Below are 25,240 nucleotides of genomic sequence, written 5' to 3' on the forward strand. Positions count from 1 at the left end.
TTGGTTATTCATGAAAGCAAACATCCTGCGGTGAAAGTACTTAAATGCTGTACCATGTTCAAATCTTCTTTATTCTCACCCTCTACGTTTTATTCTGACAAATGCAGGAAAGATTTTGTCAAAGCAAAATGTACTTCTTGATGGTGTTCTGTGCCACTTTACAGTTCTGAATGAAATTCTGCTTTACTCAGATTTTGAACAACGTGTTTGTGTTTTGTCCTGTTTGCATGTCGACGTAGATGTCAATGCAGAACTTGTGCTTTCGCGGCTACTCCTTTAACGTCCATGAAAACCTGTAATGAAACGGCAGCTGCAATACAAAACCAAGACCAAAATATCAGTTTCAATCTTTTTTTCTTTTTCAGATTTTCATCTTGAAGTGTCACATAATTGTAAAATGGCAATAATTTAGTGGAAAATATTGACTTTGTAAATAAAATCACAACCTACAATACTGCAGTTATCATCGAAATAAGAAATATTTTACTATCAGAACTATAGTTTGACATAGATTTTATGGTAAAGGAGATTTTTAAAAAAAAAAACCTGTTTTGCAACTTTAAAACCTTAAATTGACAAACTTTTTCTTTACATTATTAAACTAGTTTAAGATTTTCTCTTTAGAAACTCTAGTCACTTTAGGGTTTGATTTTTGTTTTTTAACTTTTTTTTTTCAATTGTTTTGTCGTTTTTATCTCTTTTGTTCATTTAACTGATGCCACATTTCAAGCAGTTTTTTTTTTTTTTTTTAAAAAGACTCTGCTGTGCATATAAAATAAAAAATAAGATCAAATATGTATTTAGGTTTAATTTAGTGAAAGCGTGAGGGAGGGTGGCTCCAGAGATGCAGGTTGCAGACCCCTGCACGAGAACAAACACACACACTTCAGCCCTCACCCACAGCCGCCTCTGTATTTGGGGTCTTTGACACAGACCTCCACCACACCCCCGTCCACCACCTCCACCCCCCCTCAGTTCCCGGCAGATCCAGGTTATTTAATTGGCTGCTTGGTATCAGAGCTGCTGTGGGACAGTGGGAGAGTGACGTGGAGGAAGAGGCAGCGATTGGAGGGCAGACCGGGATTATAAGGGGAGGCTGAGTCGGACTGAAGCGTCCCAGAGAGCAGAAGCCGCAGCAGCAGCAGCCGCAGCAGCAAACGGCCTCAGACCTGGAACCGCAGGACGCGCGCCAGTCTGCTCAGGAGTCCTCCTCCACCATGCGTCCCCGGAGGCTCCTCGCCCGGCTGTGACAAGTGTTTCCAGAGAAAAAAGCGAGTTATTCATCCAGTCCAGCTGAGAGTTTGTGCGCAAAGTCCCGAAGCTGTGCGTATTTTCCGTGCGCCTCGTTTCCTTTCCCGATACGCCTTTGTGGAGGAACTTTTTATTTTTGTTTTTACCAAACCATACGGGGGGGGGTTGGGAATATTTTTGCCAACATGGAATACACATCATCCCCGAAGCCGCAGCTCTCATCCCGGGCAAACGCTTTCTCCATAGCGGCGCTGATGTCCAGCGGGAAGCCCAACAAGGAGAAGGAGGCGGAGGAGAACACCATCAAGCCGCTCGGTGAGTCAAACTTATTCCCACCCTGGTCCGCTTCACGGCAACGATTCAATATCGTAATATTAAACAAAAATGTTAAGAGTTAATGCAGGCTTTAGGGAATGCACAAAATCCAGACTAAAGCCACGAATGAAGAGGGAATTTCATTTAGAAATCGGGAGTGCCATAATAAAACAAAACGTGAATTTAGACTGCGCTAAAGTAATATAAAATATTGTTAGAAGCAGATGATTTTGAGTGAATGAACAATTAAAAACGTGAATAAAATCCCCCAGATATGAATATTACAGTATCCAACAGTGTGGACTTAAAATAGAAGTAAAACAAAAATCTAGATATTATTTGAAGCAATTGGACCATTTAATTTAATAAAGAAAATAATGACTTTTTTGTTTCTCCGCGATGCGAGGAATCGGTGAGATAAATGAAGACTGTTCCACTTTTCAAGAGAGATCCACTCACTGGCTGCTTCTCTAAATTAAATCAAACTAAGCAAACAGACACTCCTATCAGAAGATAAACGATTCTATTTTAGTGAAGCTGTACAACAGTCCGTTTCCATCGTGACAAGCAGGATTTGAATATAAAATAGTTTATTTGACCTAATGTCCAGAATTACATTTACAGGCCACTTTAGCAATCATTAAAACCAGACCAAACACACCATTTGTTGTAAAGATGCACTTTCTAAGACAAAAACTTGCAGATGACTTCAACTGAAAACAAAAAATCAAACTGAACTCTGGTTCTGCTTGTGTTTCTCCTCCACACATCCTCTTTGAATTGTAATCACGCAAACAAAAGAGCAATTCGTGGAGAAGTCGTCCTGCAACCAGCAGCAGGCCCTGGCTGACCTCTCCTCTCTGGACGCGCACGGGGACTTCAGCGGGAGCGCGCCCGCGGTGCAGTGCACGGAGCCGCTCATCCCCACCACTCCCGGCATCCCCAGCGAGGAGATGGCCAAGATCTCGTGCAGCCTTGAGACCAAAGAGCTGTGGGACAAGTTCCACGAGCTGGGGACCGAGATGATCATCACAAAGTCCGGCAGGTAAAAAAATTAAAAATAAATAGATGAAATAAACTTTCACTGGGATGAATTTTGCTTTTATTGTCGCTTGGATTGAAATTAAACTAAAGAAAGTTTACATTAGATGGAAAGTGTAATGATCAGGCTATTTAATTATGCAGTTGTTTTTTTTAAATGATCAATATTCTGAAAGAAAAGCTCCATGTGATTCTTTATCTCCATTCAATTACCATCGAGCTGCAACCATCGACTCAATTGTTCACTGAAAATAATAAAATAAACAATCGCACATTATTTTAAAGGAAAATGCCCGTGCATGTTTAATAAGTTTTGGGATTTAATGCACATTTTTAGTTTTGAGTCAAATAAGGTTGTGGATTTTAGCAAACTTGAATTTAACTGTATGCGTTTCACTCTGGTTTTAGTTAATTTACTATAGAACAAGGGGTTTGTGGAATACATTTATATATATGCGGCATTAATTTTAGCAGCAAGAAAAAAGTATATTCAATTAGAAATATGTTCCAAAATGACTGAGGGAGAATTCACATGTGTTCGTCCAAAAAAAAAAAGTCACTTATGCACAAATGTATTTCTGTGCAGGGACGAGGAACAAGCATACATATTTCAATAATAATACTAATAATAATAATAATAATAATATGTGTGTCGTGAACAGGAGGATGTTTCCCACCATCCGGGTCTCGTTCTCCGGGGTCGATCAGGAGTCGAAATACATCGTGTTGATGGACATCGTCCCGGTGGACAACAAGCGGTACCGGTACGCGTACCACCGCTCCTCGTGGCTGGTGGCCGGTAAGGCGGATCCACCTCTGCCGGCCAGGTAATAATGATAATAATTTTATTAAAACTATACATGTATACTTCAACTACTTGAAAGTACATATGACCAATAGAAAATAAAAGGTCCATATGACATTTTTAGTTGAACTAAAATGCATAAAAACACAAGTTCTTGGCATTGAATGTGCATTTCGAAAATGGAGCTTCGCACGATTATACAAATTTTTTTTTGTCACGTGTGAGTGATATGTTGAACCTACAACTATAATATGGGTTCTTCCTCGTTTGGTTCTGGTTTGAAATGGAAAACTGAACAAAAAAGCCTGTGATTGTGTATTTTTTGCAATATTTATGCTTAACTGCAATATGGTGGTATAATATTCACATCTCTGGTCCATATATACACACACACACACACGTATATATATATATATATATATATATATATATATACACACAAACTTTTTTCATCTGTGCTTAATACTACCTTATATAAATTATATTTTAATGCTGCTCATAGAATCTGATTTGAACTGCTTTTTATAACAGTCCCAATAAAAACCTTTCAATTTCAAGAATCATGAAGTAGTACAGTGTGAATATTAGAGTATATAAATAAACTCTTGTATTGCATGCAATGGCACGCAAATGAATAAAAAAAATGTTTATTCAGTAGTCAAATTGAGCGACAATCCACCGACATAATCAATATTACAGTACTTCTGCTGGATGTGGTGCAGGCGGTGGCGTTTCGTCTTCCTTCTGCTATTCACGAATATACACAAAGAAAAGAAGTGACCGTTTCATTTCAGCATTGTAGCTTCTATTGTGCAGGTTGAGCGCGCTCACCCCGCCCCCCTCCCGCTTACTGTTCATTTGAAGCGAGCGCACCAAACGATCTGTGACGCACGAGACGTCGTTTTGAGTTTTTATAGTTTCTTTGGTGAATTTGTGATGTTGTGTGCAGAGTATGATCGAGAGGAGAAAAAAAACATCCTCACCCCATATTCGCCTCAGCAGACCATTCAACACACACACACATTAAAAATATATGTAGAAACACACAGAAAAGTATATTTTATCAATTTATTTGTCAATAGAAGTCTGTTTTTTCCACAACTTTTAAGTGAACAAAGCGATGGAGCTTGAGGTATTTTAGCATTAAAATCTTTTATTTCTATTGTGTTGTATTTTTAAATATCTTTCGCAGCTGTGTGATATGGAGCTAATTGTATTCTGATGTTCTGTGTGAGGACTCAGTTTTTCTCCAACTGTTACGGTATAGTTAGAAATCAAGAACTGAATTCAGTAAAACTAAATATGCCTTCTACAATTCGAAAAATGTTTATATCCATTGTTTTTCAGTTTTGATATTTTAAATATTTAAATGTTGTTACTGTTTAAATGTTCTTCGAATTTCGTTTAGTCTGAAATCTTTTTTTATATTTTTCATATACAGTCTCATTTAAAGTAAACCAGTTTTTCCTGGGGTTCGAACCAGCGACCTTCGGAAGTGGACATCGTAATATTTGGGCTCTCTTCAGTGGTGGACAATTATTCATCCTTCCAAAATATGAAAATGTGTGTTTCAATCGAATAACTTAAGTGGGTTGATACAGAAACATGGCCATCTTCAACAATGTCTCCGCTTTTCAAACTTTTGTTTCTGTATTTTAACGAATTATTACAAACTCAAACAGCAGCCTGACGTTAATCTGCACAAATCTGGGGGAAAAAATATATATATATAATTCGAACCACCTTTTCGATTTATAGAATTCTGAAAGCAATTACAGAATGTTTTGAAAAAAGAATTTACGGTTAAATTCGCTAAAATAAAATAACAATTCTCCGTTAAATTAAACGAAACGTTTCGAAGTCTTCAACGTCTTTCTCTTCCATAGCAACGGTTGCTATGTGTCCTGGGTTGGATTGCTGCGCGTTGATTGGTTAAAAAAAAATTGGGGGTTTGTTTTTTTGTTAACGGCCCGCAGCCAATCACAGTGTTTGTCTTCTTCCGTCGTTGCCCGGCAGGTTATACGTGCACCCGGACTCACCGTTCACCGGCGAGCAGCTGATGAAGCAAATGGTTTCCTTCGAGAAAGTGAAGCTGACAAACAACGAACTGGACCAACACGGACACGTGAGCAGAAGTTTTATTCACCTGATGTGCGTGTTGAATCAAATCAACAAGTTTAATTAAAACCTGAGTTTTACTTCCGGGACTTTGCCTTCACTGAAGATGCGTTCAGGAGTGACACAAATCTAAGAATTTAAAATTTATTCATCACATTTTGGTTACACGGAGTTTTCTTCTTCAACACTGGTAATAATTTAGAATATTAGTAAAAAAAAATGACATCACATTGTGTGTCTGAAATAAAACGTGGGAGTGACATAATTAAGATTACTCAGGCAAATGGTTGTTTTAATCCTCCCGTCTTTGAAGGCATCATGGCGTGCACGCGCAGTAAAAAACATAGACAGTTTACCCGTAAATAAACAAATAAACAGGAGGACAGCCTTTGGGTAAAATACATTTTTAAACATTTACAAATATACCTTGAATATTTACACAGAAAAAGATAAATATCAGAATTATCTGATTGGAATCTACATATATATATATATATTAAACATCAATATGCAAATAAGATAATTAAACTCATAAATAAAAACATAATTGGAATACTTTTGGTGTGTTGTAAAACTTAATTGCGAATTTTTCGAAAACCACAACAGAAATGTGAGGAATAATAATGATTTTACAATACATACTTTAAAGAAAGAAAGCATAATTTCATTGTTTTATGCAGATCAAGTCATCTTTAAATAGTCATTTTTATATTCTTCAACCAGTGTATTATTATTATTATAGTTTTTTCTATGTCCTCTTCCATTTTATTTAATTAAATTTAAATAATTTACACAAATTAGAGTGCACTTTTTTTTAACCCACCTTCCAAGTTGCTGTATTAGATAAAAAAAAAACAGAAAAGAAATACACAAAGCTACAGAAAGACAAAACTGTTTAATCTTGAGGTTATTTTCTCTGAATTCGATAAAATTCCAAATATACAATACAACTTTTCAAATACACAAAAAATGTATCTCACAAAATAGGTCAATCATCTGAGCATATATATATAATGTATATTTTCATTTAGAATGTCTTTAATATTCAGCATGTTTTTAACATTGATTGTACACAAGACAATCATTCAATATGCTTTTTGTCTGATGCAATTTGGTAAGATTCCTACATTTAACATGACACATTTCTTCATTATTTTCTATAGTTCCAGGAATGAAGAATAGAGTTTTATTTTTATTTATTTTAATGAGCCTGGTAATATCTATATTTGTATTTGTATCAGTGATTATTTTTGTCCTGAAAACATAAATGTTAAGCAAAAAAACAAACAAAAAACACACGTTTTATATTTGTGTGTGTGTGTGTGTGTGTGTATGTGTGTGTGTGTATACGTGTATACAGTCTACAGCACACAAAAATATGTTTCCCACTTTGAATACACAAACAAAATACCACTAAAATTTATGTTTTAATCAAATAATAAATAACCTAATAGAATATATGGAATACTTGATTACTCTCCACTCATTTCTTCCTTCATGATTTCTTCTAAGGTTTTAGAAAAGGCTTTTTCCTGATGCACAGAATCGTCCTGCTGGTTCCCAGACTTTAAAAAAAAACAGCCAAAAGAATCAATTCTGCACTGGTCTCCTCGTAAAGCCATCGCTCTCTCCTTTATCCTCCACAGATCATTCTCAACTCCATGCACAAGTACCAGCCGCGGGTCCACATCATCAAGAAGAAGGACCACACCGCCTCGCTGCTCAACCTCAAATCGGAGGAGTTCCGCACCTTCGTCTTCATCGAGACCGTCTTCACCGCCGTCACGGCCTACCAGAACCAGCTGGTGAGTCTGGGGGGACGCTTTTAACAACCCGCACCGTCAATCACTCCCCTCGCACTCCTGTCTTGTCGCCGCTGACGGGATTTGGCGGATCGACGTCTTCTAACTATAAAACCAACCAAACGGCGTTTATGGTGGAAAACTGAGAAATGGAGCTTCAGTTGTTTTGTTGTTGACTCGGGACTTGAACACGTTCAATCGCAGACTAGATCGGCAGGCAAAACCAGAGTGAGACTGATGAACTGAACTCATCCATCATTTCTGACACTTTTACAGCCTAAAAAAAAGATGTTACAGCTTAAAATCCTAATCTAACGAGGGTCAGGGAGCAGTGCAGAGCTGGTTTCGAGAATGCAGCAAGGTTTGATGAGTTTATCTCCATGTGAGTTGAAAATACAGAGTGTACAGAGTACATACAGATAAAGTTCAATATCAAATAAGTAATCTTGAATATTAATATGTAAAAGCTTTAACGTTGAGTAATATAAGCACAGAAAGGATGACGTTAACCGAAACACTATTTACAAAGAGTCTCTTGGAGTTCCGTCAGAGATAAATGAGAGATAAATTAAAATAAAGCTTCCGTCTAGGAAAACTCTTTATATTTCATAACTTCCCGTCTCTTCCGCAGTAACGGTGAGTTACTGACACTCTTCTCCTGCTGCGTTTCCCCAGATAACAAAACTGAAGATCGACAGCAACCCGTTCGCCAAAGGCTTCCGGGACTCGTCGCGGCTGACGGACATGGAGAGGTACAGGGGATTCTGGGTCCTGCACGCTGCTGCTCGATACGCCGCCGAGCCGCTCGGCAGTTAAATCGCGTTTATAAACTCTGAACGAAACACGGCGAGTCAAGAGACGCGTCCGCTAGATTATTTCTTTGTCCCAACGATGCGTCTCGGGGGAAACGGATCCATTCGGAGGTCCCGGACGAAGCGTGCATTTGTGGGATGAGCAGCAGGGTGTGAGTCTCTGCTGCGCCAGAACCGGAGTCAACAGACCAACAGACCAACACAATCGGCACCATTTTCAAATGGACATAATAAAACAGCATTTTAATGTAAAGAAGCTTTGCTTCCGCTAAGAAATGATCAACCAACTCGCTTTAATAGAGCCAGTTTGTATTTTCTTTATTCCCATGTTTTCTCATCTTTCTTGTATTTCTGCTTTCTTTACTTCAGGAACTCTACCTCTCTCTCTCTCTCTCTCTCTCTCTCTCTCTCTCTCTCTCTCCATCGTTTCATATCTAACTTTACATCCTTTTGTATTTTGTTCCTTCTCATTAACAACTCTCACTTGCCTTTCTGTTTCTCATGACACTTTTTGTCTTCCCCTTTATTTTTAGTTAATTTTTTCTATTCATAAATCTTTATTCGTCTCCATTCTTACTTCATGTTTGGGGGTATTTTCTTCTTGGTTCACTTCTTTTCCTGCCATTTTGCTTCTTGTCCTTTTTGACCTCCTTTCTCTCTCTTTCCAGTCATTTTATGAATCGTCTCATCTTCTCGTCTCTTTCCCTTTTTTTATCTTCCCGATGGTCTCATTCTGCTTCTTATCAGTGTCTCTTTCCCTCTGCCTCCATTATTATTTTACTGCATTGCACACGTGAACAAAATGACACACACACACACACACACAGAATTACAATCCTCCCAGCAGCCACCAAAGGATTTTAATGCACGCTGCCAAAACACACACTTCTTGTAATTCCCGATTCCGGCACTAAGGCCAAAATCAGCTGATGAAATCAAACCATCTGCCCATTTCCCTCAATCAAACATCCCAAACAGAGACCGGCGAAACACAGCCAGACAGCCCCCCCACCACTCTCTCTCCTCCTCTGTCTTTCTCTTTTTGAGGGTTGTGAATTAGACCTGATCAATTGATCTTCGGGAGCTGCAGAAATCACATTAGTCTGGAGTCGGCCACTGCACTAAAACACACTGTAATTCAATTGGCTGTGCTGACTGATTGAAACCAGCATGTCCCCCCCCCCCCCCCTACACACACACACACACACACACACACACACTACCAGCACTCCGCGCCTGCCACCCCGGTCCCGCCGTGCATTGTGGGAGCTGGACGTGGCCTCTGCGCCAGAAGGGCCTGACGCTGATAAAAACACACACATTTGTACTCCTCTGCTGACAGATATTGCACTTTCCTAACCTAATTGGAGGAGCGGGGGCCGTGGGGGTGGGGGTAGGGGGTAGGGGGTGGAGGGGGGTGCTAATGTGGACGCATGGCTCTCATGATGCAGAGCACTCGCCTGTCCATACACACACACACACACACACACACACACACACACACACACACACACTACCCCTACCAACAATTTGTGTCACTGTGTTTGAGAAGTGCTGTCTGACAAGACTCAAATGAGCTAATGCACTTTGTGACACACACACACACACACACACACACACACACACACACACACACACACACACACACACACACACACACACACACACACACACACACACACACACACACACACACACACACACACACACACACACACACTTTTAAGAATAATACTTTATTCAAGTGATAATGAAATCTGAAAAGTAATGTTATGAAATTTCTTTTCTTTTAATTTAAGAATTTTTTTAAAGATATATTACATATAGGTCATTACATTATGTATTTCATTCATTATCAATTTTGCTCAAATTATAAGAAATACAGTGTTTAAAAATATTACAATATTTCATCAGTATTTAAGGTTTTGTAAACACAGCCCAGAATTATTCTAATTAAAATTGGAAAAAAAAGAAAAATGCATGAAACCGTTGAGTTTACATGCTACGAGTGAAGAAATAATACATTTTGGGTAATATTAATGCAATTATATACCAATCATAAAATATATAGAGAGATGTATAGATATATATAAATCGTATCAGTTAAAAAAAAATGCTTAAAACGTTCTACTTTATATGTTATAATTGAAAAAAATAAGTGTAAAAAAAAACAAAATGGAAACTTCCTTAAATTTTTGGGGACATTCTTGCAGTTATACGCTGATAATAAAAAAATAAGTCCAAAAAATGTCAAATAAATTCTTCACCTATCAGATTATATACTTTACGAAACAAATTCTATAATTTTAAATACATTATTGGAGTGATTTTCACAGTTGGGAGACCATAGATACTTTTTATTTTGTCATCATGCATTAGTGAGCCAATAATCTCTTTTTTTATACATTTGAGTCACATATTAATGATTTAATTCTATGAGAAATCCGTGCTAACTACTACAGTCGGGGCTTAAAATGATACACAGGAAGGAGGCAGTTAAACCTTCCTGTGACGCCATTCTAATCATGACTTCTGTATGGCGCCGATGCTGACACACCTCTATCATTACTCCCATTTTAACCTCAATTAGAAGGAGAAGACGTCATCATAGTTTATGGAAATGGAGCCAGTTGCATCACAGTTGTGCTGAGCTGAGCTCCGACCAGGTACAAAGGACAAAAAGAGATTTACTTTGGGGCTCTCTGTCTTCGACTTTTGCTGCAGGGAAAGTGTTGAGAATCTGATCCACAAGCACTCGTACGCGCGGTCGCCGATCCGAACCTACGCTGGTGACGAGGACAACCTGAGCGAGGACGGACACTCCACACACTCCAGAGGTGAGTGCTGCACGCACACACACACACACACACACACACACACACACACACACACACACACACACACACACACACACACACACACACACACACACACACACACACACACACACACACACACACACACACACACACACACACACACACACACACACACACACACACACACACACGAGCACAGCGAGCTTGTCCATATTGGAAAAATGTCATCACTTTTCTTTAAAAGAGCCTGAGTAACGCCTGAGGTGGTTGGATGAAGTAACTGTTGCTGCAACCGAGGAGATTATTTTTATCACTTTCGACTGGATTTAATTTTCTTTCAATATCGAAATGCAAATGAGTGTACAAAAGTTTCTAATGTTGTGTAAAGTGCAGTTCAGTGATACACCGACGTAAAGTTACGATACAACAAACGTAAAATACAGGGAAGCCGTTTATCCAGTAACGGACCAATGCTGCACTTTTATTATATTAAAATTTCATTATTTAACGTTTCCAAAACAATTTTTTGTTTAGGTGAAAACGCAAAACCTTCATAGCATTTTGGGCGTCCGTTTACATGACAACGGAGCTCAGAGCCACTGGAAATGTAACTTTTTCAAAACGGCTTCCAAGATGGAGCTTTTGGAGAACTCTTTGACTTGGTCTCCATGGAAACGGGAAAACATAAGTTTCCTGAAACGGCGCTCCTGCTCATGGGTACCACGGCCGTAGCAAATACAGTAGTTCTTCTGCACATGCTCAGTAGATGGACAATAGGAACAATGTTTTCCGCCAGAGTGTCATGACTCCCAGCCCATATTCTCCTGGAACCTGGTAGCTTTATTTTGACATTCACCGTAACAACAATCCAACTTGGTCGTCTGTCCACTAGAATGTCCGTGTTCTCCCGTTGTAAATGTTTAGAGCGTATTGTTCTCAGGCACACGTGTGTCATTTCATTACAAAAACAAACAACAGCTCCCACTATTGGCCAGACAAGAAAACTACATTGTTCTCAGAATTTCTGCCATTTCCGTGTAAACCGACATAGTTTTCAGTTTAAAACGCAAAACCGATGCATTTTCAGTTAAAACGTGTAAACGAGGTCCGAGTCTCTGTAAATTCCCCTCGCCTGCATTAAAGGTGTGATAGCCGTGCGGCTCTATCTCAGTTGGTAGAGCGGATCGGAAGACGAAAGTGACAAAACCCTCAATGCCAGATTGCGGCCAGCTGAGGTATTTCTGCATGAGTGAGTGTCTGAAGTGATGAAAACGTTACCGTTTGTATAAATCAAATGTCTGGACTGATTGCAGGCTCTGCGTTCACCGCCTCAGACAACCTCTCCCTGAGCTCCTGGGTCACCACCACCTCGGGTTTCTCGGGCTTCCAGCACCCGCAGTCGCTGTCGGCCATGGGCACCGGCACGGCCTCCCTCCCCCACCCCATCCAGGGCTCGCTGCCCCCGTACAGCCGGCTCGGCATGCCCCTCACGCCCTCCGCCTTGGCGGGGACCATGCAGGGCAGCGGGCCGTCCTTCCCCTCCTTCCACATGCCTCGCTACCACCACTACTTCCAGCAGGGGCCCTACGCCGCCATCCAGGGACTGCGCCACTCCTCCACGGTCATGACGCCCTTCGTATGACTCTTTCCCGAGGGGGAGTCGGCCGAACCGAGTCTGCAACTTACTCTCGCTCATCACTCTGGACTTTGTAAATAGTTCCCCTGCAGCGAGTGACGGGACATTATGGGCGTGACGGGGATCTGAGAAGGACTGCGGCGTCCTCCTCGGGACCTGTGGGGACAGCGGCAGACCCCGTGGTCTCGACAAACACTTTAAGATGTCGTACAAACACTTTATAACCTCAATACAAACTCCTACAACCTCTGATGCAAGGCGACGACCGGGAGCATGTTTGATCTCAGCCCTTGAAGAACAGAAGGTGGATCTTTAAACTCACTTTAACAAAGTATAAACGTCCCCGCCTCCCTCCTGAGTAGTTTAACAGTCTCTACTAGCAACGGGCTCTCCACAGACGCTCTGAAGACAACGGGAACCTTTGAAAATGACACTCGGCAGAACGTCGGACGTCTCCGTCTGCACCTCCCACCGCAACATGTACAGTCTGAAGCGCCACGCTTTGCTGAAAATAAGCTCACTTTAAGAGGTAGCTGTACAGAATTGAACACGCTGCATTTATTCGTAGGAAAATTCTCACTGTAGAGCGTGATAAAGGAAAAAAAAAAAAAAAACATAGGACGCATGCTGACTGCAGTAGACACACACACACACACGCACACACACTGAGCTTTATATGGAGGAATGAATATGAAAAGATGAAGCAGATGAAGGTTATTTTGTTTGTTTGTTCTGTGTTTAAAGGCCCGGTCACACCAGCATATAACTCAGCTACTCTTCAAACAATAGTTTCACCTGTAGGTTTATCTTCTGCATCCGTAAATGTCCTCTAGTGGCCATATGTAGTATTGCAAGCTATAGAAGAGCATTAATCACCTTAGAAAAATCTGTTTTTATTGTTCACCGAGATTCATTTCTAATATTTTTTAATTCTTTCTGAACTATAGAGACAATTTAATAATCTGTAATTCAGTATGTAACCTGTAATTAATAATACAGAGATAATATAAATGTAAAAAATAAATTCACATTGATATTGATAGTTTTTAACAGCACTGAACGCTAAATGATGTTAAGTAAAATACCAACTGCAGTGAACAGCTTAAAGAAGCAATAATCCGGAACACAAATGAGAAACAGACTCCAGCTTTGGACTTCGGTGTCCGTCAGCCGGTTCAGTTTGAACCAAACCAGACGGATTCATTTTGTTGCAGTTCTTGGTGACGTGACCGGGCCTCCACTCAGACCGCCTCAAGGACGTTTCTTTACTCCACGGCTTCGCCATTTAGCGCTAAAGTGGTGCAACCAGAGCGGATTTGAACACATTGGGTTATATTTCAGTTGCAGCAGGTGTAACAGAGCTGATTCACGGCCGCGTTGCCGCGTGTCGACGGGTCGTCCACACCTGGAAAAAGAAATGGATCTCATTTGGAGCTCAGGGCGAGGAGGAAGGTGGAGGAGCTCTGTGAGGCTCAGCCTGAGTGTGGGCTTACTAAACGAGAGGTGGAGGGGGCGGCGGTAGCAGCAAGGGACATGTGGGGGTCGGGGGGGAAGCCTTTTCCCAGCATATTTCACATTATAGGAAGAATTTAGTGAGTCCCATCCTTTGTTACCGTGTAACCCACCCCACACCGCCTCTGAGAAAACCTGTGGACCCTCTCTGATCTCCAATTTGCCAAAACATCACAGGTCTAATGATGACGACCACGAATCCACAACCCACCGCCTTGTTCTTCCCCCAAAAAATACCAAAAATGACTCAATGTAACATGATAAGGAAAACAGTATTTTTGACAACAAACTACTATGTAACTATCAGTCTTCATTACATCGTACTGAATACATAAAACCTATGAATACCAGAGTATCTAAAGAAAAGGTGACATTACGGAAAATTTGACCATTTTGTCAGTTATTTCAACACTCAAGAGATTGAATCTGAAAAGTTTCAAGCATTTTGTGGGAGCAAGTTATGATGTCATGTGTAAACTATTCCTACATGTAATTTGATTTTAGGAAATAATCTCATATTTAGAGACACTCGATGTTCAACTGTCCTAAATTATAATCTATATTTAAAGAGTTTTCAAAAAAATTAAATATTAACATTTTTGTTTAATGAATCTCATTAAATAATAGGAATAATTAACCTTTCCATTACATTCCTATTTTTTTTTTTTAGATACACACATTTTTTACTTTCATCATTGGAATCATGCCACAAACATTTCACTAGAAAATACCACAATGATTCACACAATCTTGGGTTTTTTTGTCCACAACTTGTCGCATTCCTGCACAAAAGCCACATTATTCTGCTTCTTGTGCAACATTTAAAACATCTGAACGCCTCCTGAGTGTCTCCATTAGTGCAGTTTAGGAACTGTCACAAAAAAACAGCTTGAATATCATCCTGACATTTAAAAAAATTTAAAAAAAATAAGCTTACACAAACACTAAATGTGTCAATCAGCCACATTTTTATACAACATGAAGCTGCAACTGATTTAATCTATTGAGTCATCAGGACTTTTTTTTTTTTTTTGGCTTTTTGAATCAACTCTTGGTGTTTTTCTAATGTACAGCTTGAAGTGAACGTTGATTTTCTTTCATGTAAATGCTGAAACACTCATCGAAGATCATTTCTTTTTAAAAAAACAAATGTTTTGTTCCTGTTTTGTATGCCATAATCTGAAGACCGCACCCAAACAGATTGTGTTTTGATGATTTTTAAGTGCAATATATTTATTTTGCTCTCTGGAAATAATGTGTAATATGCTCTACCACATTTAAAAAAAAAAAAATGTTATTTGTAAACCATGAAAAATATATCTATAAATATCACCACCTGAACACTCAAGCTTTTGGTTTTATTTGTCACTTATGGAGAAATGTTGTCTTACGATGAATCACAGGTGATCATAAATAAATAAAAACATTAAGTTATTTTAAAAAGACAGATTTTTTTATTGAAGTTATTATGGGAATATCCGTTGTTTTGTTAAAGATTGAGTTAATGTCTTTTGATGTCCTGCAGCTCCACCTAGTGGTCAGTTTGCATCGTGTCCTGATTTCTGAAGCTGAAAAATATAAGACTCTATCAACAAATTTAACAATAAATCATTGGTTTGATTATCATGTTGATTTGAAGGTGGTTTGGATAATAAACTGGATGAAAAAGAAGTAGATAATCACTTATCAGACCTGGAAATCACTGAAAATTGAAAAAAAAAAAAACATTATTATTAAAAAGTTATCGAACATTTAGATAAATATTTAACATTAATGCTTAAATATTTAACATGCTAATATAATAATGAATCAATATTGATCAATTGAATTAATTCATGATATATATGATATAACAGGATATAAGAGGTACACTTGCACAGTGTTTTAAAGAAGTTATCAGAGTGACGACCCAAACAAATGCCTGCGATTCCAGTCAAAGGTTTGCATGTTCTACCTGTGCATGTATGGTCAGTTTGCTCCAGGCACACCAGTTATCTCTGACAGTCTAAAAACTGTGTTGGAATGGTTTTTCATGTCGTTGGATTGAGACGTCGGAGTACATGGCACAGGGCGAACAGGCAGATTTGTCCACTTTCAAACCCGGAACCTTTTTTTAAACCAGATGTATGAACTCCTGGTCCTGGAGGCCTGTGATCCTACATGAACCTCCATCGTCCGCCTTTAAACTCTGATAATGTCTGATAATGAAACCAGAGCAGGACTCTGAACCTCCACACTTCTATTTTAGACTGTTTACATGCAGACATTGTGAAATCACACAATCTGATTATGAGTAATGACTCTTTTTTTTTTTTTTTTTAAGATCCAGGGCATACACGTGATGATGACCTTGATGAAACCACTTTTAAAATATAGAAACCTAAAGCAGACTTTTTTTTGGTTTTAGTGTAGAACAGAGTATAGATCATAAGTGTGTAAATGGTGTTTCCATTAAAAGTGATGCAACTGGTGTTTCTTAAAAGAATTACACTTTTTAAACTCTAAACTTACAGCAGGTGTAATTTCCTTGATGCTGAAATTTATGTTTCAAATGTCGTGTTAAATGTTTTCAGTAGACGCCTGTGACTTTTCACTCATCTGGATGTTAAAGACTTAAAACTATAGTACAGATGGAACCAAAACACATCCACTCCAGAACTTTTCGGAGTAACTTCGGTCAAGGATACTCCTCTGTGTTGAAATCTCTCATATATTCTGATGTACCAAAGCACTAATAGACCTGGCAGGAGAGACGCATAAATGGGAGTGTTGTAATACGAAACATTTCCATTTTAGGCATTTTGCCGATGCTTTTATGAAGAGAACCAGAGCAGTGTGGTGGGATCGAGTCTGAGCGGCACAAGATCTTATTCATCACTTACAATGAGGCGGTAGTAATAGAATAAAACGAGCATAATTTCCAGAATAGAATGAGGTACTTTTTAGTGCCGCAGCCTGAAACACACGTGCAGGGTTTTTTAATGTCATTCAAGTTTTTATGCTTCAATATGAAGAAATCATGAGAAAAGTAAAGTAGAAAATCGATATAACACACATATACAAAGACAAATCCTACATGGATTACTAAGATTTCTCTAATTGAAAGACTATACTTTACTTTCTGACTAGTTATTCCCGGGATATTATTCATCCTGCTGTTTATAGTTTTAGCAGTTTTGCCAATTTTAAGCTATTTTAGTGATTTTGCCTTTATTTTCACCATTTCAGGTCAATTTAGCCGTTTTAGCCATTTAGCTCTTTTAGCTGCTTTAATCAGATTTGAGCTACTTTACATAGTTTTCCTCTATTCTTCCCCTGGTAGATGACAACAGTTTTATTTCAGAGAAGTTTTGCATTTACAAGGCAATGTTTTGAAAGCCATGTCTGTTTACACGGAAATGGATTAAAAACGATGTAGTTATTTTGTAAGGCCATTAGTGGGTGCTGTTGTTTGTTTTTGTAATGAAACCACACACACACACATGCATGCAGAGAAAAATACGCGATCAACATCATTCATTCTTCAAACAACATTATCAATGGGAGAACACAGACATTCATATGGGCAGACGTTATTACGGTGACCGTCAAAATAAAACTCCCAAGTCTCAGGAGAATATGGACTGGGAGTAACAACACTCTGGAGGAATCATTGTTTTTATCGTCTATCTACTGAGCATGTGCAGAAGAATTATTTCCTACGGCCATGGTGCGCGGTAGCAGCACTTCCGCCAACTACACAGTGACGGGAGTCGGAGCATTTTCAAAAAGCTGTTTTCAGCGACTCTGAACACTGTTGTCATGGAAACACACTCAAAACGCGACGGAAGTTTTGCGTTTTCACTTGAAAACGTTGTCATGTGAACGTCCCTTAGCCAGCAGATACAAATCCATTTGGAAATGACTCTGGTGAGATCATTTTTTTTTTACATATAATGATCTGTTGAACCACTAGAGAAGACTAAAGAGCCACATGTGTTTCCGCGGGTTGCAGGTTCCATCACAAACACAACCAGGGCCGCAGAAAATCTGGCTTCTTCTCAGTTTTTCTTTTTCCTGTCGTCTATGCATGTGGAATTATTGGCTTTTGCCCTGTAAATGTGCCCCACGGTGTTTAAGTGGCTCGATATAAATGACCAGAATCTGTAGCTGCTTTGGTAAAACTTGTTAACAGGCCCAGATAACATAAAGTATCCAATGACTAACATGACTGAGAGGATTAAAAATGAAAAATGTTCCCCAAAAAAGGAACCATTCAGAAACCAATTCACAATTGATTTAATTTGCTGCGTTTAATTTCTGTTGCCTATTTTAAGCGGTTTCAGTGATTTAAAGTAACTTCTGTACAAACATATAGCGAGGATATTAAATAATTGCATCTCTAGCAGCCAGATCTTACCTCATCCTTCCATATTGCTGTCAAACACTCTGAGGACCTCGCTCTCTTCTATAAAACACAGAGTGACACCATGTGAAGCTCGTCATATGTGCACTATTGACCGCGGCGCACACGCTCGTACGCATAAACACGTGCATATGCAGACGTCTATCACCAGGACCATCACCCGCCACCGCACAGCGACCGACGGATCGATGGCTGGACGTTAGTCACCGTTTCACCAGGAAGAAGGGCCCCACTCCGGCCCTGATAAGAATCGGTTACATCCTCCGAAAATAAATAAATAAACAAATAAATAACATCCAGCGTGGCTCTGATTGGATTAAAGGCAGAGGGGAAGGGCAAGACAAGCCACCATGAGGTATGGCACCACAAATTGAAGCCAACAGTCGGGCCAGAGAGTCCATTTTGGGGCATAATTTACACAGTGAGGAGCATGAGCTGAATCTAATGTCATTTCCATCAATTTTGCATTTTGGCCCCCTTTTTCCCCCCCTTGGGCTTTTAGCCGGTCGCTGGAATCGTCTGGTAGAGGACGGCCGGCGAGCATTACAATGTCGGAGACGACATTTAGCGGCGGAGTGAGAGGTGGTTCTTTACAGCGTGGTGACTGGCCGCGCAGCCGTCCGCCGATGCACCATCTCGCAAATGGCTCACAATATGCTAATAGGCTAAGAGTACCGAATCGCCCCAGACAAGCCGCTTAATGGATGTTTTATCTGCAGGTCAGGAGTCTCATCAGCTGCAATCTCCCCTGACAAGACGTGCCAAGTCAAATTTAGCGATAAAGTGCTTTTAACAAACAGGCCACAAAGTGCTCCAGGCAGGGGGACAAAGGACGCAGACGCACACGGGAGTTTGTGGTGAAATGTGAAACCTGTTGGCAAACAACGGAAACTCGTTTCGGGGGGAAAATACACACGGGAGGCAAAGTTGTCCGAGGACAAACGGAGATGACAGGACTTCCTGACAGAGCCTGAACTAATTTCGCCCTCGCGTCGGCGGACGGTTGAATTTGTGCTCCAGATCGGGGGATCGAGCCAGAAGGTTTTCCGAGCCTGAGCGCGGTTTGACATTGAAGCTGCTTTAGTGGTTTCCAGATCTCTTCTGATTTATTAGTTTATCCCAGGTGACATTGGGAGGGACGTAATGTACGCTACGGACAGTCCATCACAGAAACCACACCATCATCCACATATAATGACACTTACAGCGGAAACAAAGTCAATATCTAGCATAGCGAATAGTTTTGAGGTTTCCAGGGAAAACTGACACAGACACAAGGAGAACATGCAAACTCCATTCAGACTCGGCCCTTGGTCCTGTAAGATGCATAAAATCGCTACATCCCAAAGCGATGAATTATGACTTATACTCAAAGAAAGCAGTTATAAATTTGAACTAATAGTTAAACATTTTGTTCATAAGACGTTGCTGAAGGTTACAGGTGGATAGTTGTGTTATTTCTATACTCTTAACACATGCAGTATTGTTCTTTTTAATCTCAACTGTAATGAAAATGGTACTTTGTTAAGATAATATAGCTGAATGTAATATTTTATGGCACTGTAGTTCGATTCTGAGTTCCTGTATATTTAATATATGACCTTTATTTTGCCCGGCAAGTTGCTTGAGATCAAATGATCGTTTTAACAAGCAAGGCCTGGCGAAAATGGAAGCATTAAAACAAAAGATGACAGACAGACACACAGAGATGAAATCATAAAAAGCAAACAAAAAGAGAGACAAAGTCCCAGAGTCCTGTGGATGGAGAGGAACGAGAGCGCTGGATGGTTAGGAGGAGGAAACAGGGGATCCTGAGGAGGGAAAGAAAGACCACGACACACACGAGAAGACCTACCACACAAACAAAAAGATCACTACACACACTCAAAAAACACTATGAAGGTATTATATAATAAAACTTCTACACACTCCACAGTTGGCAGTTCAAAAGCTCTGTAACACCCGTTTTAAAAGCATTATTGATTCCAAGTTATTGGAATTTTTTGTCCTTTTTGAAGTGTTCAATGAAAAGGGAGCAGAGTATGAATGCACTCTTCACACCGCCAGTCCGTGTTCTGGTAAATATGAAGCCCCAAGAGCACAAACGGTACATTTGCTCTGGTGTAAATGTAATGTACATGCAGAGGTATGACAGGAGCAGCCCAATAATCGCTTTTTAAATGAAGGCGTACTCGTGGACAAAGATAACCATCTGACCCACTGTACAAGCAAACATTTCGACGCTTTCACCCCCTGAAAGATTGCTTTCAGTACTATTGTCCTACAATACAAAGCACATGCTTTTAAATCCTATTTAAAGGAATATATGCAAAAACAACAACTTTATAGATAGACATTTATCGATAACACATTTTTCTACTAATTCATACAGAAAAAACAAACAAAAAGATGCAGTCGTTACTAAATATAGTCACTTTTGCAATAAATCCTTTAACATATGCAGGAACTTTAGTTTTGTTACTGATGCAGTTTTGTTTGGATGGAATCAGGAGATAATCATGTTAATCACTCGGACCGTCAGGAGCTGGCAGGATTTCTCTGGCCACATGATGCTTTTGCTTTCAGTGTCAGACACTGCAAACGAAATCCACTTAACATGTAACATACTATTACCTCAGACAGCTGCCGCGGTCCAACAGTCACACCGTACAGGGCTGCAGCTTCCACCAGGAACCAATGAGCAATCCAGTTACACTTTTAAGGACTGAACTCGACTCCAAGGTCACTTTTTAGAACCCAGACATTGAGTCAAATGATAATAAAAAAACAAAATTCAATGATTTGTAACTTGCTTAATCCCATATTTAATCCCCAAAAGAACAAAAATAGATCATGCATGGAAACGCACTTTTTTTTTTAACCATTTTCATGGAAAATATCAGCAAAACCGTTACATTTAGCTTTTGATTATGTTTAAAACATGAAGTAAACAGTGATTGGAGACTCGACTCCTTTAACTGACTCCAGGTTTATGACTCATTCATCAAAGTGAACCGGGTGTCTGAGTCATTTGAGTCAGTTGCGTATGCACATTTCCTCACTGACTCAAAAGTCCGAGTCATTTGTGTATGCGCATCATTTCCACTAACCCGTCCGTGGTGAACGACTCGTCCATATTGAACGAACACTGTAATACTGACCAATTCAGACGAGGTGAACGATTCTTTTGAATGTCATGTTTGCTGACTCGAACATGTGCACTTGAACGCATCACAAGCTGACTCCAGCAAGTGTAAGTAAGTAAAGTTTATTCATAAAGCGCTGTTTTCGCAGATAAAAATCACAAAGTGCTGTACATAAAATGGGTGTAGTAAATACAAAAACATAAGAATTTCATAAAATAGAGTGAAAGTGTGAAATTTATTCAGCCAAAAGCTTTTTTGAATGTAAACGTCTTCAAGTGCTTTTTAAAAGCAAAGTGAATTTTAAAAGTGAACGGGTTAACGGGTGTGATGACTCGTGAGTCTCCGTTCAGCGACTCACTAGATTTGAACTATTCGTTCATACTCGAACATCACTGCGAAACGTCCACAAACTAGTAAACATTACTGTTCATGGTGCTCATGCTACAGCTAAATAAAGTTACTTGTTTGTTGGTTAGTAAATATGTCAGTGTATGGAAGGTTGAAACGAATAAAATACTCTTAAAGAGAGATTTACCCGTTATTTACGCGTAAGCACGCTCACAAACGTTAGCTTTAGCTCAACACGGTTTTGTGTTTTTCTGCATATCTCCTTTATCTTTCTTTAAGTTGTTGTCATGAAAAGTTGGCAGTTTCACGGTGTTGAGCCCGTGATGCGAAGTTAAAGTCGGTTTATTGTCCAGTGTTGAATGAGTGCGTTAGCTCCGATGGTAAACAAGGCGCAGCAGGTGATTCTATCATGTTTCAGTCACGTGACCCATTGGAAAAGGCCAAGCCACCAAGAAAAAACAAATTTATTAAAACTAATTTCTTAAGAGTAACAGACGCAACACTGAGACCCGAGCGTAGCGATATCATGACCCTGACATGGAAGCTAGTTATTTTCACTGTATTTTGCACCAGAAGGTTTCATTAAAACTGGCTTTAAGTTGAGAGTGTAGTCATTTTTAGTGGTAATTGATTCGTATTTGTAATACATATATATATATATATATATATATATAAATTTAATTTCTTTGGTTTTCAATAACCATTGGCTTCATAGAAGCAATGGACAAAATTAGAGCTGAATGCATCTTTTGTGGTGGAAAACTTGTGAATGAAATTTTGAAACTGTGCAAGGTGAAGTGACACCAGTCCACCAAACACCCCGAGATGGAGTGTAAACCCAAAGAGTTTATCTTCAGAAGAAAGGAACTCATCCCACCCCCCACCTCACTGTGGCAGGTGTCCCTCCCGACTGCTGCGTCCACAAAGACAACCAGACCTGATAGCCGGGAGGCAGGACGGAGCCGGCTGCATAACAAGGACTTATTATGATGATGAAACGTCCTACAAGGGTCCAAACACCCTCTTAGAGAAATCTCCCCCTCCGATAAGGGCGGGCGGAAAACTAACCCCCATGTGGATGACGAGGGTGGAGGGAGGGGGTGAAGGGTCCTAACCTGATTGGATCGAAAGTGCACGTAACGAAATCAAACGGCCGTCAAGCCGCTGTCATGCATAATTAATTGTGCCGTCTACGACCAACTACACAAAAATCCATGGTCATTCGATTAGAGGGTTTTGGAGGACTCTCTGAAGTGCACCGCTGTCTGAGCCGCTTCCCCCTCACCTCTCTATCTGTGAGGGTGGTGTCAGACCGACGTCAGCATGAGCACGTTTACCTCCAGGTCCAGGACAGAGCAAGATCCGACTCTCGGGCCTCACAAGTCCTAGCGTGAGGCCAGTGACGTGCGGTGAGGTTCATGGCTGGTGAGGCACTGACTTCATCACAGTCAGATTTACAAACATATGAACCCTAAAGAGGATCTTATTCACCATTTGATTGGCAGCAGTTAACGGGTTATGTTTAAAAGCTCATACCAGCATTCTTTACACATACAAACTGTAGCACACAAAAAAGCACATTTAATATAAAAAAAAACGTTATTATGGTCTTACCTTTACTTATAAATGAAGTCCATGCGCCGCTCCTTCTGAACAAAAACATCGATAACTTGTTTATAGAAGTTTAGAAAACTGTTTTATTTTAGATATGTAATGATCCATGTTAAAAGTAAGTCCAGGCGAGAGGAAAAAATAAACGATCGCTGCCGCTGCACTTGACTTGCTAACTGTAGCTTGTTGTCACTTATTCTGCAGCCGAGGAGTCGCAAGAAGGATCCCTGGGATCACTAGCGCCCTCTACCATGAGGCAGGAGAACTGCGTGCCTCACCCAGTGCGTCTTCGCAGCCGTTTTATGATTGCTCAGCACAAGAAACACGTTACACACATACAGTTGTTGACAAAATACACTGTACATTATATACCTCAGTTAACTAAACTATGGATATTTATAATATAATTCATACAGCAAAAGTGTTTGAACATTTTAATAGCGACATACAGAGAGATAGCAATACGGTCTCACTGCACAGCAGGCCAGCAGTTAGCCGAGTCATTGCGCAATCCATGGTGAGGCTCAGCTGGCTGCTGCCTCACCGCAAGTCTCTTCTCAGTATTTGAACGGTAAATGTGAAAATTCAGCGATTTTGAATAAAAATAATCTAAAACTGGTGAAGTTAAATGGAAAATAACCTTATAGTATAATCACTGGATACATATAACAATTTAATTAATTTTTTTTCTTTTTACATTTTTTTTCTTTCCATGATGGCAGGTGAGGCACTGCCTCCCCTGCCTGCACGTCACTGCGTGAGGCACAGGTAGCACTCAGAAGGTCTCACGCGAGATGAAGGCAACACAACGGCCATCACAGCAAAACGTGGTTTGGGATTTTTGTAGAACACCTCCAGCGTGGAGGCCTTTTCAAGTCGTTTATTTGTTTACAGTGAAGCCAAACCCTCAATATGCAAAAGCAGGGATCCTTTGAATTTATAGTTTTACATATATATATATAAACCAATGGCGTCAAGCACATTCTAGTTCCCACGTTTTGTGTCCGGATCGGAGCCTCTCTTGGGCCGATTTTGACCCACAGGCTTTATGTTTGACAGGGTTCCTAGAAATATCACGGGGCTGTACCAAACACAGATGATCAGATTTTGGATGTATGATTAAATACCTAAAGATCCTCATAACTCACAAACTACTACGCTTGTGTCACTGACTTGACTGTAATTAATGATAAATTCAGCTTTTTCTGCCTCTATTTGTTTGTTTTTTTTCTTTTTTCAAAACTAATTTCCCACAGATTTCCTCTGCAGACCCTTTTTTTTGTACATACATGGACTTGACATTTTCCACATGTAAATTTTCTATGTTCTTGATCAATATTTCATAAATTTTGCTTTTATTTCACTATATTAAAAAATATAGTATCTCAAAATATTTCCCTTTTGTAATTGTATGCCATAGTAGTCAAAGAGTTTCACAAATACTGGATATGAGTCTTTATGAATGCAGAAATAATTGACAAAACAATCAACTATTTTATTGGTATTCTCATCTCTTGAGTTGGAAAAGTTGAAAAAGACTCAACGAAAAACTTCCTCTTGACTGGGTGGATGCCGCCCCCTGCAGGGCATTACTGGAACAGCAGGCTGAATGAACGAAT

The 25,240-nt window shown here is 39.8% G+C and overlaps 1 protein-coding gene across 1 annotated transcript; it reads left to right on the forward strand.

Moving 5' to 3' along the window:
* Positions 1–1,110: 1,110 nt before the first annotated feature.
* Positions 1,111–13,197, forward strand: tbx20 (T-box transcription factor 20). The gene is made up of 8 exons (XM_080470810.1): positions 1,111–1,566; positions 2,368–2,611; positions 3,270–3,434; positions 5,429–5,537; positions 7,177–7,335; positions 8,008–8,084; positions 10,869–10,981; positions 12,277–13,197. The coding sequence occupies exons 1-8, from the start codon at positions 1,437–1,439 to the stop codon at positions 12,603–12,605; spliced, it is 1,326 nt and encodes a 441-aa protein (XP_080326936.1). The 5' UTR covers positions 1,111–1,436; the 3' UTR covers positions 12,606–13,197.
* The last annotated feature ends 12,043 nt before the right edge of the window (positions 13,198–25,240 follow it).

This window comes from Lipophrys pholis (assembly GCF_963383615.2).
Source record: "Lipophrys pholis genome assembly, chromosome: 9".
NCBI lineage: Eukaryota > Metazoa > Chordata > Actinopteri > Blenniiformes > Blenniidae > Lipophrys > Lipophrys pholis.

Bases quoted from the DNA above. Each gene is read 5' to 3' on its own strand.
- tbx20 (XM_080470810.1), top strand. From the start codon at position 1,437: ATGGAATACACATCATCCCCGAAGCCGCAGCTCTCATCCCGGGCAAAC. The intron at 3,435-5,428 runs GTAATAATGATA...GTTGCCCGGCAG, and splicing joins GATCCACCTCTGCCGGCCAG to GTTATACGTGCACCCGGACT. The intron at 8,085-10,868 runs GTACAGGGGATT...CTTTTGCTGCAG, and splicing joins CGGCTGACGGACATGGAGAG to GGAAAGTGTTGAGAATCTGA.